Source organism: Syngnathus leptorhynchus, chromosome 6 (genome assembly GCF_054491065.1).
Source record: "Syngnathus leptorhynchus isolate UIUO chromosome 6, UIUO_Slep, whole genome shotgun sequence".
NCBI lineage: Eukaryota > Metazoa > Chordata > Actinopteri > Syngnathiformes > Syngnathidae > Syngnathus > Syngnathus leptorhynchus.
This window is the reverse complement of record NC_141200.1, coordinates 16,296,507-16,310,989: the sequence shown is the minus strand read 5'-3', so window position 1 is coordinate 16,310,989 and position 14,483 is coordinate 16,296,507. Positions and strand designations below refer to the sequence as shown.

General features: G+C 41.5%; 2 protein-coding genes across 3 annotated transcripts in view; one reads left to right on the top strand and one right to left on the bottom strand.

Moving 5' to 3' along the window:
• Window positions 1-14,483, top strand: part of meak7 (MTOR associated protein, eak-7 homolog) — a 72,244-nt gene that overhangs the window by 1,885 nt on the left and 55,876 nt on the right. The gene's annotated exons all lie outside the window — the stretch shown is intronic.
• LOC147056179 (uncharacterized) overlaps window positions 13,997-14,483 on the bottom strand; it is a 232,473-nt gene continuing 231,986 nt past the window's right edge. For both annotated transcript variants that reach the window (XM_085913795.1, XM_085913796.1), the window contains exon 5: window positions 13,997-14,454. In XM_085913795.1, the coding sequence (XP_085769921.1) occupies window positions 14,210-14,454 (245 nt within the window). In that variant the 3' untranslated portion in view covers window positions 13,997-14,209. The remainder of the gene's footprint in view (window positions 14,455-14,483) is intronic.

The window sequence follows — 14,483 nt, the reverse complement described above, 5'->3', positions numbered from 1 at the left end:
CGCTGGGAATACTAATACTAAGTCCAAATACTAATTTTTACTCTAAATTTCATCTCTGATTTACATTTTTTCCAGTATTCTCAAATGAGTACCAATCCCCTCAGTTTTGTTTACCCAATTTGTTTATGTATATTATCTTTGTCTCTTCTTTGTCCTTTTGAAGCAATGGACATGAAATGATTCCACTACTCAATTTTCCCAATATTCGTTATGCAGATTAATCGTCTTAAGATGTGTTCTTAAATACTTTCCCTTTTAATAGCGGCTTTAATGCAATCATATGTTCAAAAATTTTCCCTATTCCTTGTTTCTGATCTAGTTTCCTATTTTATTTAATTACCCTTCAAACATTTGTTGTCTATTGTGCCGCAGTCTAATCCCTATTAACTGTAGGATTTGTCGTTTTTTGTGCTTTTCCGTTGAAACTCCTTTACCGTTACTGTCGCTAGATTGTTACCACGCTTTCTATCCATTCCAGATTGTCTCCCATTAACTCCCTTCCTTTCAAGATGCTTCTTCTGCCTGTCGAATTCTGACATGTCCTGTTAAAGCCTCAAAAACAAGTGAATTCGAAAAAAAACATTGAATTTCACAATTACATTTTATATCTACTCACTCATTCCAGATTAATTCCAAAGTAATTCCAAAGTAATTCAAAATTAATTCCACCCCCCTTTGACACATTCACCCAATGTGTCATTAGGCATTAAAAAAGGAACCAGCAAAATGTCCTACCACATCATCATATGCACCGTAGCCAGACTTGTAGAACCTTTTCATTCACCTGGGCCCCAGGGCCGGCATCTCCAAGTTCCTGAAAATTTACTGTCACCCACACACTCGGTAACACAAACAAAAATCATCGCTCTCCTGCCAGTTAGCATACACCTCTGCTGACAGCGGACACTTGTACTCACAAACCTACACAGACATCGAGTATCAAAATACAAACAGACACACAATGAATCATGGAGCCCGGGATTCTGTCCTGAAAATCATCAATCAATCAATCATCAATCATTGACAAATTCATCATAAAAATCAAAATGGTTAGGGTTAACATTTTCACTTAAATTCAACATAAACTCTCCACGACTGCAATCGACAACCTGCAAAATGAATATGAGTTATGAACAACCAGCAATCTGCTCCTATGCTGGCGGTTGATTTTGCAATGAATCAAGTTACGCACAAAAACAAAGCAACGCTCGCTCTTGCCGCGAGTAAGCTCAAGTGTCAAATGTTTGGTCGTCATCCGCATAGTCCGTCACCCTGTCGGGTGAGTCCAGGTTTGTCCCATCATATCGTACATCGTCCTAGTGTTTGACATTAGTCCTAAATATTTCATACAATCGTACCTCACCTTTACCCTAAAATGTTCAATTAAATGCCTCAAAAATTCAGTTATTTCTACCGCTGAGCCTGTTCATAGGTGAGCATGGGGAAAGATGCAGCCTCAGATGGTCTTTAAATAATTTTATCCTAATCAATCATTCTAATCAACCAGTCGGGTAAAAATACTCAAAAGGCTCCTTCCGACAGTGTACTTAACTTAGTTGTTTTCACTTTGCCATGTCAATGCATTTTTTATTTGAGTCCTATCACATTTGTCATCTCGTTAACTGTCACCTTGTGTGACTTTTGTGCATTATTATTCTTAACCGTCAAAAGTTTCCATGGCAGTTATTCCTTAAACTTATCAGACTTTCTGACTCCAAAACTAACGGGGTGTAATCAACTTCTACTTTATTAATTAAGTCCATTAAACAATCTAGCCCCCTTTGACTGTATCCCGTTGGGCGCTGATGCCCTATCTTCATTTCCAAAGTGTCCATGACTAAATGTTTAATTGTTAAGCTGGATGGGCTAAATGTGATCCTCCTCTTATTTCCTACCGGTTTAGCCCATCTGTTTTATCCAAATCTATCAGAGAATGGTAGGTGGTCCTTATGACAAATTTTGATGGAGTAGTGATTTATGGCCTTAATAAAAAAGTATAAAAAATTTTTTTTAATTTTTTTTATTTTTTTTAAAAGAGTTATTGAGGTCATAGAGGTCATAGGTTATAGGGTTAGGTTGTTATTTATTTAAATGGTGAATTGTTAATAATGAAAGGTCTGAGGTTGGTATGAATGTGTGGTGTGGGTGTGTGTGGGTGTGTGGTTGAAAGTCAAAAATGTTATGAGCTGCTGCTTCCTCCCTCGTCCTGTAGGGGGTGTTTAAGTGTTTCATTCACTTTCATCCTGAGATAGGAGTGGTAAGGTGTGCAAGTTTATTTATCTCAGGATGAGTGTAAATCTTGTTTTGTTTTTTGGATGGTGGTAAGTCTGAACATGTGTGTTAGATCATCTGTAAATCTTGTTTTGTTTATTTTTTGGTGGTGGGAATATGTCTGTACATGTTTTGGGTCTTAAGATCACGGGAGTGTATGACCCCGCCGCGTGTGTCTGGATCTGTGGGCTGTGTGTGTGTGTGTGTGTGGCTGAGTTAAATTTTTTGGTGGTGGGAATATGTCTTAAGATCCTGGGGGTGTATGACCCCGCCGTGTGAGATTTTTTTATGACCCCGCCGCGTGTGTCTGTATCTGTGGGATGTGTATGTGTCTGTGTGGGGCTGAGTTTTATGAAACATATATTTTTTTGGTGGTATGTTTCATTTAAAAAAAGCTTTTAATAGTATGAGTTGAAAAAATGAATCTTACCTTCCGAGGGATGAAATTAGCTGGTCCTCAGTCCAATTTTGTGTATGGAGGAGAAAATGGAGTTAAAAAATGTTCAAACAAGATCTTTGAAAATATAACACAAATATAACACGTGACGATGAAAGGCAAAAAGTGGGTGGGATCGGCAATGTTGGGTATATAGAGTCTGGGGAGTGGAGGTTGTGTATCTTGATTTTTGAACCTTCTACTGAGAAGTATGATTTGCGAAACACCTGTAACGGTCCACGTCTCACCCGTGGGTGCAGATGGCCTTTTACAGGCCCCTAGGAAGAAGCATATGTTTGTCAGAAGATTGCAACAGAGTCCTCTAAATATGGCGGAGCTTGAGAATAAATGGCCTTTAACTCCTACTTTTTCCTGGGGTTATCATTATTTTCACGGAATCGGCGAATTAGTCTTCTTCATGCAAGAGGATGGCAAATATACTATGCCCCACGGATTTGGATCCCTCAACTCGAATGACTGGGCCATCGTCAGTCAATTGTTTCCAAAGCTCCTTCCCCAATTTGTTGGAGAAACGGGGCTGAAGGGGGAGCTCACACTAACTTGGATTTTGAGACTAGGACCGTTTTTCCGCCTCAAAGTTTCACCTCAGCTATCCGAGGAGGAGGAGGAAGACGGGGAAATATGTGATGCTCTACTTACCCTTCAGGTTTTCAACAGTGAGTGTGGTGTTCTTCAGACGATTCTACAAGTCCCTTTATCAGAGTGGCAGAGGAGAATTAATCCCTTAACTGACATTATAACGGAGCAGTATTTGTGTAGTAGAATGTGGATCACGATTGTGGGGGTCAGAAAAAAATTAATATTTGAATAACATTTCAATACGTTCTAATTTTTACATCCCCCTACAATCAAAGTACCGCCTACTCCAGACTCCAAGCACACCCCTAAATCTCCTACCGCCTACTCCAGACTCCAAGCACACCCCTAAATCTCCAGGAGGAGGAGGGCGTGGACCGTTTACAACTGCTCTGTATAAGAAAAAAAAAAAGCTGCCCCCAAACCTTCAAACCTCCAAAGAATCTCACCAAGAAACATCTCGCTGATCAAGACAAAATGTCTGACAAACGCTGCGCCAGAAATCTTCTGCCTACCTTCCAAGATGCAGACAAGGAACCAAAACAAAAGATTCTGAAAGGCCTACAACGTCACCATGAAGAGGTAATTAATTTGTGTTCACCTGCATCCTCCCCGCCGATCCCCCACGGCTGTGGTTCTGATGAAGCTGACATCGGCATGCAGACTTCCACACCGATTTGCCCGGAACGCAGCGTTACGTATCCGGGGACCCGGCATCCTGATTCCGCAAAAGATGACTGCGGTCGAGAATGTTTGAAAGAATTCGAACCGATGTTATTCGCCAAATCCATCATCATAATTTCATCGGATGAAGAAGACAAAGAGGGAAAAACAGATCGACGATTCACACGTCTGTTGAAGGAACCGGCTACCTGGCACGCAAAGGAGGCCAGACGACAATCTTTCACCACGCTGGAGAAGCCGGTGGAATCGGAGCTATGGTGTCCCGAGCTGGCAATTCCACCATTTGAAGCAGATAATGTCTCCCTGTCTGCAAAGCAGCCTTCACCTCCAGATCTCGCCTCAACAGAAGGGCCAGTAATGAACAGCGACTGCGAGAATTCACCAAAGGGGGCAGTATTGAACAGCGACCCCGACAAATCAACATCCAGGTCGGTGATGAGCAAGAAATCATCATCATCCGCGGCTTCAACGTTGCCATCCACCTCGTCATCAACCAGCGCCAGTTTTGAAAGCGAAAACGCGCCACCATGGCTGTCGCCACTTGATTACGTAAGAATCAAATTGTTGGTAGTTCTCTTACTACATAAAAATCTGCTAAAACATACCGCAAGCGATTGTTTGGCTTGTGAATTGGATGATCTTTCTCAGATGAGACATACATGTCTGTACATAAAACATGAAAATTATTATATGTTCGAGAATTTCCATTCGGTGATGAAATCAATATGTAATTGACACTTCTTTTCTGCTATTTACAGAATGCTGACGCACCTCGATATTCAGATACCACAAATAGACGTTAAACAAATCATCAATGTCATTTTGATAGATCTGTCCTATGAAGAAGACATCTTCGGGAAACTAGAAAGCTGTATTATTGATTACAAACAGTTTGCCCAAATTTCTGATTCTGTGATTGAATTTGTGTTTCATAGACACGCGGTTGAGAGAAATGGGTAATTCTTTGAGAAGAAATGATTTGCAAAATTGGACTGAGGATTTGGAACGAGTAATTATACAGCGCGGCACTAATAACGACGGTTCTGTACAGAAATTGGTGGATATTATGGAAAAAATTCGACACATCGCAAACTGTTTTAGAGATTACTTGGAGTAATCTAGTGTGTATTTTATCAAATTTAGAAGAAGTCTTTAACAAATTGAAACTCGTTATCAACGAATGGAGTGAAATAACTGTAGCGCACCTGTTTACTCTGATGACATTGTTCCATGATTTACTTTACTAAGCAAACACCCCTTTACTAAGGAGCCTGCCTTTAGAAGGGGAATTTGGATCGCTCATAAATAGAAGTTTCAACACCTTATATTATTTAGATGTAAACAAACGTCACATTGAGCACATCCATATTAGCATTCGCACAGACCAGAATAAACCAATCAATTTCAAATACGGAAAGATCGTTCTAGTTCTGCATTTTAGACCAAAACATTAGAAAAATATGAGACTCGAGACACATCCCGATTTATATCGATTCGTCAAATATTATGAAAGTCAAATAGGTGGTTCCTATCCTGGTTTCCACGGCGCCCCAGTTCAGTATGGACGTGGGATAGGGTCTATATTCGCGAAGCTATTTCGTTTTGTCGCTCCAATGTTGAAATCAGGTTTCAACCTAGCCAGACCGCATCTGCAAAGTGCAGCGAGAAACATTGCTACGGATGTGGCGGGCCGCATCATTGAAAAAATAAAACGTAAACCGGAAGCCGCTCAAGGAGGTGCGGGACTTGTAGTTCTTTCACGTCGTGGCCGAAGACCCTCAGGCCTCAGATTGAGAATAAATAAAAAGACGCGCAGTACCAAAAACTTCAAACCAGTCATCAAAAGGCGACCAAGGCGTAGGACGGATATATTCTCTTAAAAAAATAAAAATAAATAAATAAAATGTCGCTTTTACATTTTAATTCCCAAGAATGCAGTCTTAGCGAGCTGGATATTTTTGCTCCACCTCTTACACAATTATCAATAGATCAAACACAGTATGTGGAGATTCCTCCTTTATCGGCAATTACAGATTCGGGCCCGATTGAATTTTTTATCCCCGGAGATGGCTCTAAATATCTCGATCTATCTGATACATTGCTGCATTTACGTTTAAAAGTATTACACAAAGACGGAAGCAATCTAGCAGCGAATGAAGCTGTGGGGATTATTAATTATCCTCTTAATACCATATTTTCACAAGTTGACGTCGTTCTAGGGGACCGTCTTATATCACAATCTAGTGCGACGCACCCCTATAGGGCAATAATTGAGACTTTGTTAAATTTTTCAAGAGATACCCTCCATTCACAATTCTCAGCTGGGATGTTTGTTAAAGATACTAGGGGGCGTAGGGACTCTATTGCTTTTGAAGGACCCAATATCAACGATGGACTATGGAAGCGCGCTTTACGACTGGCAGAATCACAAGAGTTCCAAATCATGGGCCCCATACACAGCGATATATTTTTCTGCGAGCGTCATCTACTGAATCACGTGGATCTACGTTTGAAATTATCCAGAGCCAACAATGATTTCTGTCTCATGAGCGCTTCTAACAACGACGTCTGTCTCAAGATTTTAGGGGCATCATTATTTGTGAAAAAAGTAACTGTGTCGCCAGCCGTCGCTATTGGCCACGAAGCAGCGTTACACAAGGGCAATGCCATTTATCCTTTAACGAGAATTTGTCTTAAAACGTTTTCCATTGCTCAAAACTCGAGAGTTTGCCACCAAGACAATTTGTTCCTAGGACATATGCCAAAACAAATAGTGTTAGCCCTCGTAAATCATTTGAGTTTTGCTGGGAGAAAAGATTTAAATCCATTTCATTTTATAAATGGAGACATCGAATATCTAAGTCTCTCCCAAGAAGGCCGGCAGATTCCGTCCAAAGCTTTTCAGCCTTATTTTGGCGGGGGGCTTTCTACACGCGAATACCTTAATCTTTTCACAGCGACGGGGCGATTTTTGAAGGATTTACCACTCTGTATCGATCAAGATGATTTTAATCAAGGTTACTCGCTTTTTGTCTTCAATCTGAACCCTGGAGATGATTCAGGAGCCATTGCTCCAGTAAACAGCGGCGTGCTGAGATTGGATCTACGATTTCGAAATCCACTTCCCCATACAACAACGTTAATTGTTTACGCCGCTTATGATTCAATTATCGAAATCAACGCCAAGAGAGAGGTGCTGATGGATTATTATTAATATTAAGATGAACGGGCGTGAATTGACCAGTTTCATGAGGCGTCAACAAGGGCCTCAATTTTGGGGGCGTTTTTGCAGCAGACGAGTTGCATGACGTCACAGACACCCCCCCCAGACACTACATTGTAAACACGCACCAGAGGCATCTGCCCGGGGAACACTGGCTGGGGTTAACGTTAGAAAAAGACGGTTCGGCCACATTCTTTGACCCTTTTGGTTTAGAACCCGACAATATATTTTACCCTAAGAGTATATTTGATTTTCTGAAAAAACATTCTAACCGTATAATTTACCATAACATTCAACTACAACACGAACTGACGAGCACCTGCGGTCATCACTGTGTTTATTATTTAAGTCAACGAGGATGCGGGTTAACTTATCAGGATGTTTTGGATAGCTACACGTCAGATCCCCTACACAATGACGCAATGGTTAGCTCCTTTGTTCGAAAATCACGTGGGGCTCGGCGAGTGTGCGGGGGTCAGACATCGTGTTCTTTGCATAAGTTTAAAAAATGTCATTGTACGTAGTCACGTTAATGTTTTTTATAAAACTCTTTTTATTCAATAAAACATCTTTAAAAAGAGAGTTACAGAGTCAAGTGTGTTTTTATGCTAACATATACAATATACGTTTTTTTTATTTCACCATACATCAAATTTCTCATATTTAATAACTAACCCATTTTTGAGCCATTGCGGCTTGCTTTCTTTTTTTTTTCCTAATGTTTTTTGCGTTTGCATTTTTAGCTTGGGAAACGTCTTCATCTTCAGCTCTAGCGTATTTTAAACGTTTAAAGTCAGAACGTGCCAAAGGGTTGGAAATGCTTGATTCCGGTAAGTTAAGACGGGTTAATGTTTCCAAAAATTCACTCCAGCCTATAGGAGGACCGCCTACTTTCTTACCGCTCACGACGAGCTTTTTTATCAAATCGGTCATATGAGATCCTCTGATAAGATTTCCATTAAATATAAATTCGCCCCGAGGCGTCCATCCTATATCGTTCGATGCTAATTTTCTCAACACGTATGCGGCGTTTCGATGATGTCGTGATCCTATAGCGTCGAGAATCCCTGTCCATTCCTCCGTTTGCACCTGTTGCGTAGTTTTCATCCCCGGCGGGTCCTCGTGCACCTGTTCTCTCGTCTCCATCTCCGTCAGCTCCGTGGCGTTGTTGTTCTGATTGGAAGGGGTGGCGCGTTCTATCTGATCTTGCGATACGCTCAGTGTGATGGGGGCACTCTCCTCATTCTTTTGTTTTAATAATCCCCTGTAACGTTGCATTAGGCTTTGATACATTTTGATTTTTTCGTATTGATTTAAATTTTTATTTTCCAACACCTGTTTCATCTGCCGATCTAAATCCCGTTCCGCTGTATCGAGGATGTTTGGCTGCGCTCGAGTCATCCTGTCTAGTTGGTATGGGGAGACGAGGTACAATTTATTCGCAGTTTTCAAACTCATTTTTTTTTTATTTATTTATGAGGCCTCCGATGACGCTTCCGAGTACAGGAGCAAAAGCAGCCAGCAACGGGAAAATGAAACCACCTTTTTGAACCAATACAGCTCTTTTCTTCTTTAAAGTATTTTTTTTATCGGCTAGAAATCGGATATTCCTTTTTTGTTTTTTAAGTTTTTTGTATTGTTTCGAATTTAGAGGTATGTGGCCTTTTAGGAGATTTAAAGCAATCTCACATAGCGCTTTTAGTAAACTGGCAGTAGCTCTGAGGAGTAAATGTTTGCGTTCGCCCGGCTTGCAGGTAAAGAGAGTCTTAAGTAACGCCGCATTTCTTTTTAACAGTTTAGACATTGTTTTTATTGCTTAGGAATATAAACAGTAGGCCATTGATTGTGTAGTATGCCTGTGCGCAGTCTGTATTGTTCTGGACACGTAGGCGTCAAATCAACCAGTAAATAGCCGTACGGATCCCTCGTCGCATCTTCAAAACATTCCAGAAAGAACTTCCGGTTGTTGGGGCAGATTTGATTAGCCAGAACAGTTACCTGCAATTTATCGCGTGGATTTTTGAACAAAACTAGATAATTACTGTTTAGGCTTATAGTGCGGCTAAATTTACCCTGGTGGAAGATGTTCTGCGTTAACATGATGACGCTTAGATTCATATGATGCCTATATTGTGTAAAAATTCGAACCACTTCCTGATTGTCTGAGGCTTGAAAGATGACATCGTCCAATATCAGCAGATGGTTTTGCTGCGGGGGGAACAACTTTTCATCGTCAAAAGATTCAGGCAATCCTTTGATAAATACAATATTTTTATTCATACTTTTGACTTCATCATACAAAGTTTGGGCCGAAGTATAAACCCATACAATATTATGAGGCTTTTGTCTCATGACATGATCTGTGTGTTCTAAAACATTTTTCACCAGAAAAGTCTTGCCACATCCACTAGGGCCACTAATTATACAGGCAAAAGGTAGTTCTAATCTAGGATCAAATTCAATTTGGTTCAAAGACATTTTACACATGAAAAACAAACAAAAAAAACACAGAAAAAAAACCAACAACAAAAAATGTTAAAACCCAAAAGGCAACGTCTGACCTCGCCCGACTAGACGTCTCTTATCGTACACGACCCTCAGTCTCTTATTGAATGAGGCATTCTTTAATCGGAAGCCTTTTTTATCACGTACAATGACGTGTTGCGGGGTAGAGAGCACGTCCGAGCACGCGCCTTGGCTGTTGATGTACCCCTGAACCAGATCAAGCATGCTATCGAAATTGATGTTTTGCCCGCTTTCATGTGTTTGTGTGATACCTTTGACCTTCATCACGACACGCCCGCTGTTTCTCAGTTTGTATGCGTAGGTCTTGGGGCCTGCGGAGACAAAATCTACAATGCTGTCGTTGGAAAGCTCGTCTGTCAAATCACCCAGATAGTCTCCCAGAGGGAGAACGCTTTCACCGGGCAAAGCTGTATAGATAATACTGTCCGTATCAGTGTACAAAACCCGGTTCTGTAGCATTTCCAAATAGCCGTACATTTTCAAACGAGCGTACGCCGTTGTAAAACACGCCGCAGCCACATTTGTAGTTTTCGTCAATGGTTTCTCAGTGTTTTTTCGGAAACAATACTGCACCATCGCTCGTTTTTTGTTGAGAAAGTGGATAAATGTCACGTCATACAGGCCTGAAAAAAGCAGTTCGAGAAAATCCTTAGTTTTTGTCACAATCTTTGTGCTTGGCATGTTCTCACGCTGCGCCAACTTACCCCAGAGATTGTTCAGACATAGTTTTGAAACTTGCCTTTTTCCAGGATTCACTCTAATTTTGGAAGGATCTAGTTGAATATTTTGATGCGTCTTATAATCCTCGATATACTGGTTTCTATCAACCTGATTGATGACATGTGCGGGGTACCCTGAAGATTCCTGTTTACCTTTCAAAAAAGTCCTCATATAATCGGTAAAAATGGTGTCACTCTTTCGACTGTAATGCCATACCTCGGAAATATTCACAACGGTGTAACCGAGGTCGAGAGCCTTGGCGAATTCAGGGGTTGTCCAGACACCCGTTAATGACCTTTGCTCATCAGTGTGCGCACACGCTGTATTTTGATTGTTGGCATCGCCACAGGTGCGACATAATGTGAATAGCAGTTTACCTTTAGGTGATTTGTAGGGCAAAACAGGAAAATATAACCCCCTCGGTGGGTTAACTGTAGCGCTGATGAAGCCGAAATACATCCTGGGGTCCTTGAAGTCATTGTGGAAGATTTCAGGATGATCAATTGGGTAGAGACAGGTGCTATTGATAAATGGATACAGCGACGTGACATCAACATAAAGCACACGTTCGTTAGGTTTTGGGGTATATCTTAAAACAAACGCGTTTGTCCGCCCCCCGAACAAAGCTTGTCTAGGCTTTAGCGGTGATGGGAATTTAGCTTTTTTGATGAATTCACCCGTCGCCGCGTCTAACTTTTTCATTCGCAACCATTCGTGCTCCCACATAATTACAAGTTGCAAATTCGGTTTAAGACGTAGTTCGCGAATTTTCTTTTGGGTGGCATCGAACCTTTCCTGAAAGGGGCGTTTTGTCGTCGGACATATTTTAGCAAGATCGAAGCATTCTAAACAACCGTGGTGATAGCATCCAAAATATTCATACACTATACGCACACCTCCAACCTCTCTATAACCGTCTACAAAGAAGTTGTCTATTTTGACTTCCCCGCCGTTTAAAGCGTGTCTGATGTGAACATTTTGACTGTGCATGACCCACAGCAAATATTGGATAGCGTCTTGCGAGAAAGCTTTATATTGGTTCGTGTAGTTGTCTGCAGGTGTGATGGTCATTGTTTGAGGCTTCAGGAATCTTGTGCGGAACACACTCATGCAGGCTGAGGCGATTGTCACAGCGTTGAACGGGTCACAACCTGTAGCTTCGAAAAACTCCCCCCTGAATGTCTCACCACCCTGGAATAACAAGTTCACGTCATTCTTACAGTAGGCTACAGCCTGCTGGGCAAAATCAAACGACCCCATACTGTTTTTGTCATACCATTCGTAGAACTTTGCACGCTCTGAGGGGGCCAGGCGTTCAACATCGTAATACGAAGGCTCGGGATAAGACCCTACATAATTCAGATGAGCCAACGAGCTGAATTTGTGTGGAAAGTACCCCTTTGATTTGTCTTCAAACCCTAGGGCCTTTGGGATCGCACTTAGCGCCATGGTCAGAAATGAGAGCGAGTCTATGTATCGCGATTTGAAATCAACATCCACAAAAGAGAGAACCTTACTCCCTTGCATTATAATGTCAAATTTGACGCCCAGATCGATCATTCTGTTGAGTAAAATGTAGGAATCAAAACCTCTAGCATTATGTGCTACAAAAGTCGAACCTTTGAAACGAGGGTTTCTGAAAAAACTAACAAAACCGTCGACACAATCGGTACCAAACCAATGCTTCTCCATACTATTCGATTTACAACAAACAAGAAATGGTTTGAGTGACCCGTCTTCATCTACATAGGTTTCAAAATCGTAGTATATTACATTTCTACAAGGAGGCTGTGCTTTTAGAGGTTGGATGTAACACAGATGAGGATCAAGCATTGTATCTCCCCTCAACTCGTCACCGCACACAGCACATTTTTTAGCGAGGCATTGATGCTTGACACGACTAGCACCTGGTTTCACATAATATTGCAAGCCGCATTGCATGCATTTTTTATATGTGTCACAGTTAGTTTTGAGGATGTCTGACCTTCTCGCCTTGCGCGGCTCTTTATGTTTGATAAAACACTCGTCGTTATAACAAGTCTTATTACAATCAGGACAGATTACACGTTTAAAGGGTAGCTGTTTACATCTCGCCTCAAGACACACGTGACAGTGCCCCGGGCACCGATGCTGCTCCCAATTCTCGTGACCTTTGAAGCAGTGTCTACAGAAATATGTATGACCTACAAACCCCTCAATGGATTTAACGCCGTAGAAATGATTCTCTAGTAAAAGGATAAACAAAATATCATCGGTTGATTTGGGGTAGTGAGTCTCAAAAAAGGTCATAGGACGGCAGTCGGCTTTTCTGTACATTACAACTATCTTTCTTTTGAGGGCTTTCTCGAATTTGTGTACATCAGCCAGACTTACAGCTGTGTGACAGTTCAAACCTACACTCTCTTGTAAGAGCCGAGCCTGCTGTGTGGCCTGCTTTGTTGTTAGCGATCTGTTTAGCAGATGTGCTAACGCGAGAGCAAAGCATAGATTGTGGTCTTTGTTAAGAGTCATGTACAAATGTCGTTTTTTTCTCTTTAATATTTCTACATTAGTGGATTGTATCAGTTTGCGGCGCATACCTCCACGCAAAGGCTTGAATATTTGTACCACTAATTCTAAACCTTCATCGAGCATAAGTTCTGTGTTAGACTGTGCTAAACGCTCTAGCATACTTTGTACATGCTCCCTCATAGAGTCTATATCAGTCATTTGCTGGTAGGTATGTGCTCTTTCGTCACCACCCCCCACAATCTCAATCTGAATTGCATACCCCGTTTGTGCAATGCCATCTACCTCCTCCAAAACACCTTCGATGTTATTTTCGATATGCATGTAAAAAGAAGCAAAATCCCTGCTATCCGATTGCATGGGAGGATTTATACGTCTCCGCACTTCAACATTATTGAAATGGGGTCTGTTAACTACAGCCGAGCCACCTTGTTGAACACGGCTTAGAGGCTGAGAGGTAGCAACAGGTTCCGAGCCTGCGGGTTGAACACGACTCTGAGGCTGAGAGGTAGCGTCAGGTTGCTGAAACGCCATATGTTGAGACGACGTTGTATCATCATCATCATCATCATCAATAACCCCAATTTGATGATCAATTATTACAGCGCAGTTGTTAGGCTGTTGGCGAGTTTGTAGGCACGGCGCTATATTGCTACCATTAATACACGCTAAGGGTTCAACGCACATCTCATCAATTATTTCATCATTCAACACAGACTGATTATCGTGAGTCGGGTCAAGCGGCTGTACATTTAACTCGTTGATAATGTCAATCAGTTGAGCCGGTATGTTAGGACTGAGACAACGTACACTCTCATACGTGTGGTTATTTAATTCAGTTATCAAGTTTAACAATTGTGAAGAAATGTGGATAGGACTTTGGCTACCATCATTTACACTTTGATTATTAAGACCCTCTACCACACTTAGTAAATGATTAGGCACATCGGGGCTGAGGGCACTCTGCTCACCCGATACCACCGCATTTACACCCTCTAGAGCAGATAGCAGGTGTGATGTTAATTCTGATATTTGATTCCTATACGCACCATCCGATAATATTTCAATATCGTTGTTAATTGTCAAGATTTGTTGATCTAGTTCAGGGGTATCACAAAATCTCTGCCTTGTACGTGATTCATGATTTGTTTCATCGGTTTCAAAATCTATTTCACCAATGCTTGTTATGACGTCTGCCTCAGTTGGCGTGAGTTTAGGGTCAGACATTGCCTTTTTATTTTATTTTAAACTATCGATGTTTCAATTGCAGATGTCAATGTCTGTATTACTTTGAGACAAGAGCGAAGTTGCTGTCTGTAAATACATTCACCGTCACACGCATGAGACCTTGAATCTTTCAGACGCCTCTCTCTCACACGGAAGGATGGGTGGGGGTTGTGTGTGAGCCTGCTCCTTCTTCGACCCCTCCTACTCAGAGTCATCTGACGCCTCGAAGGTTGAGCAGCCTGTGGTTGGCTGTCAATAGTGCCTGAAGTATACAGAAGAAACAATGTTATA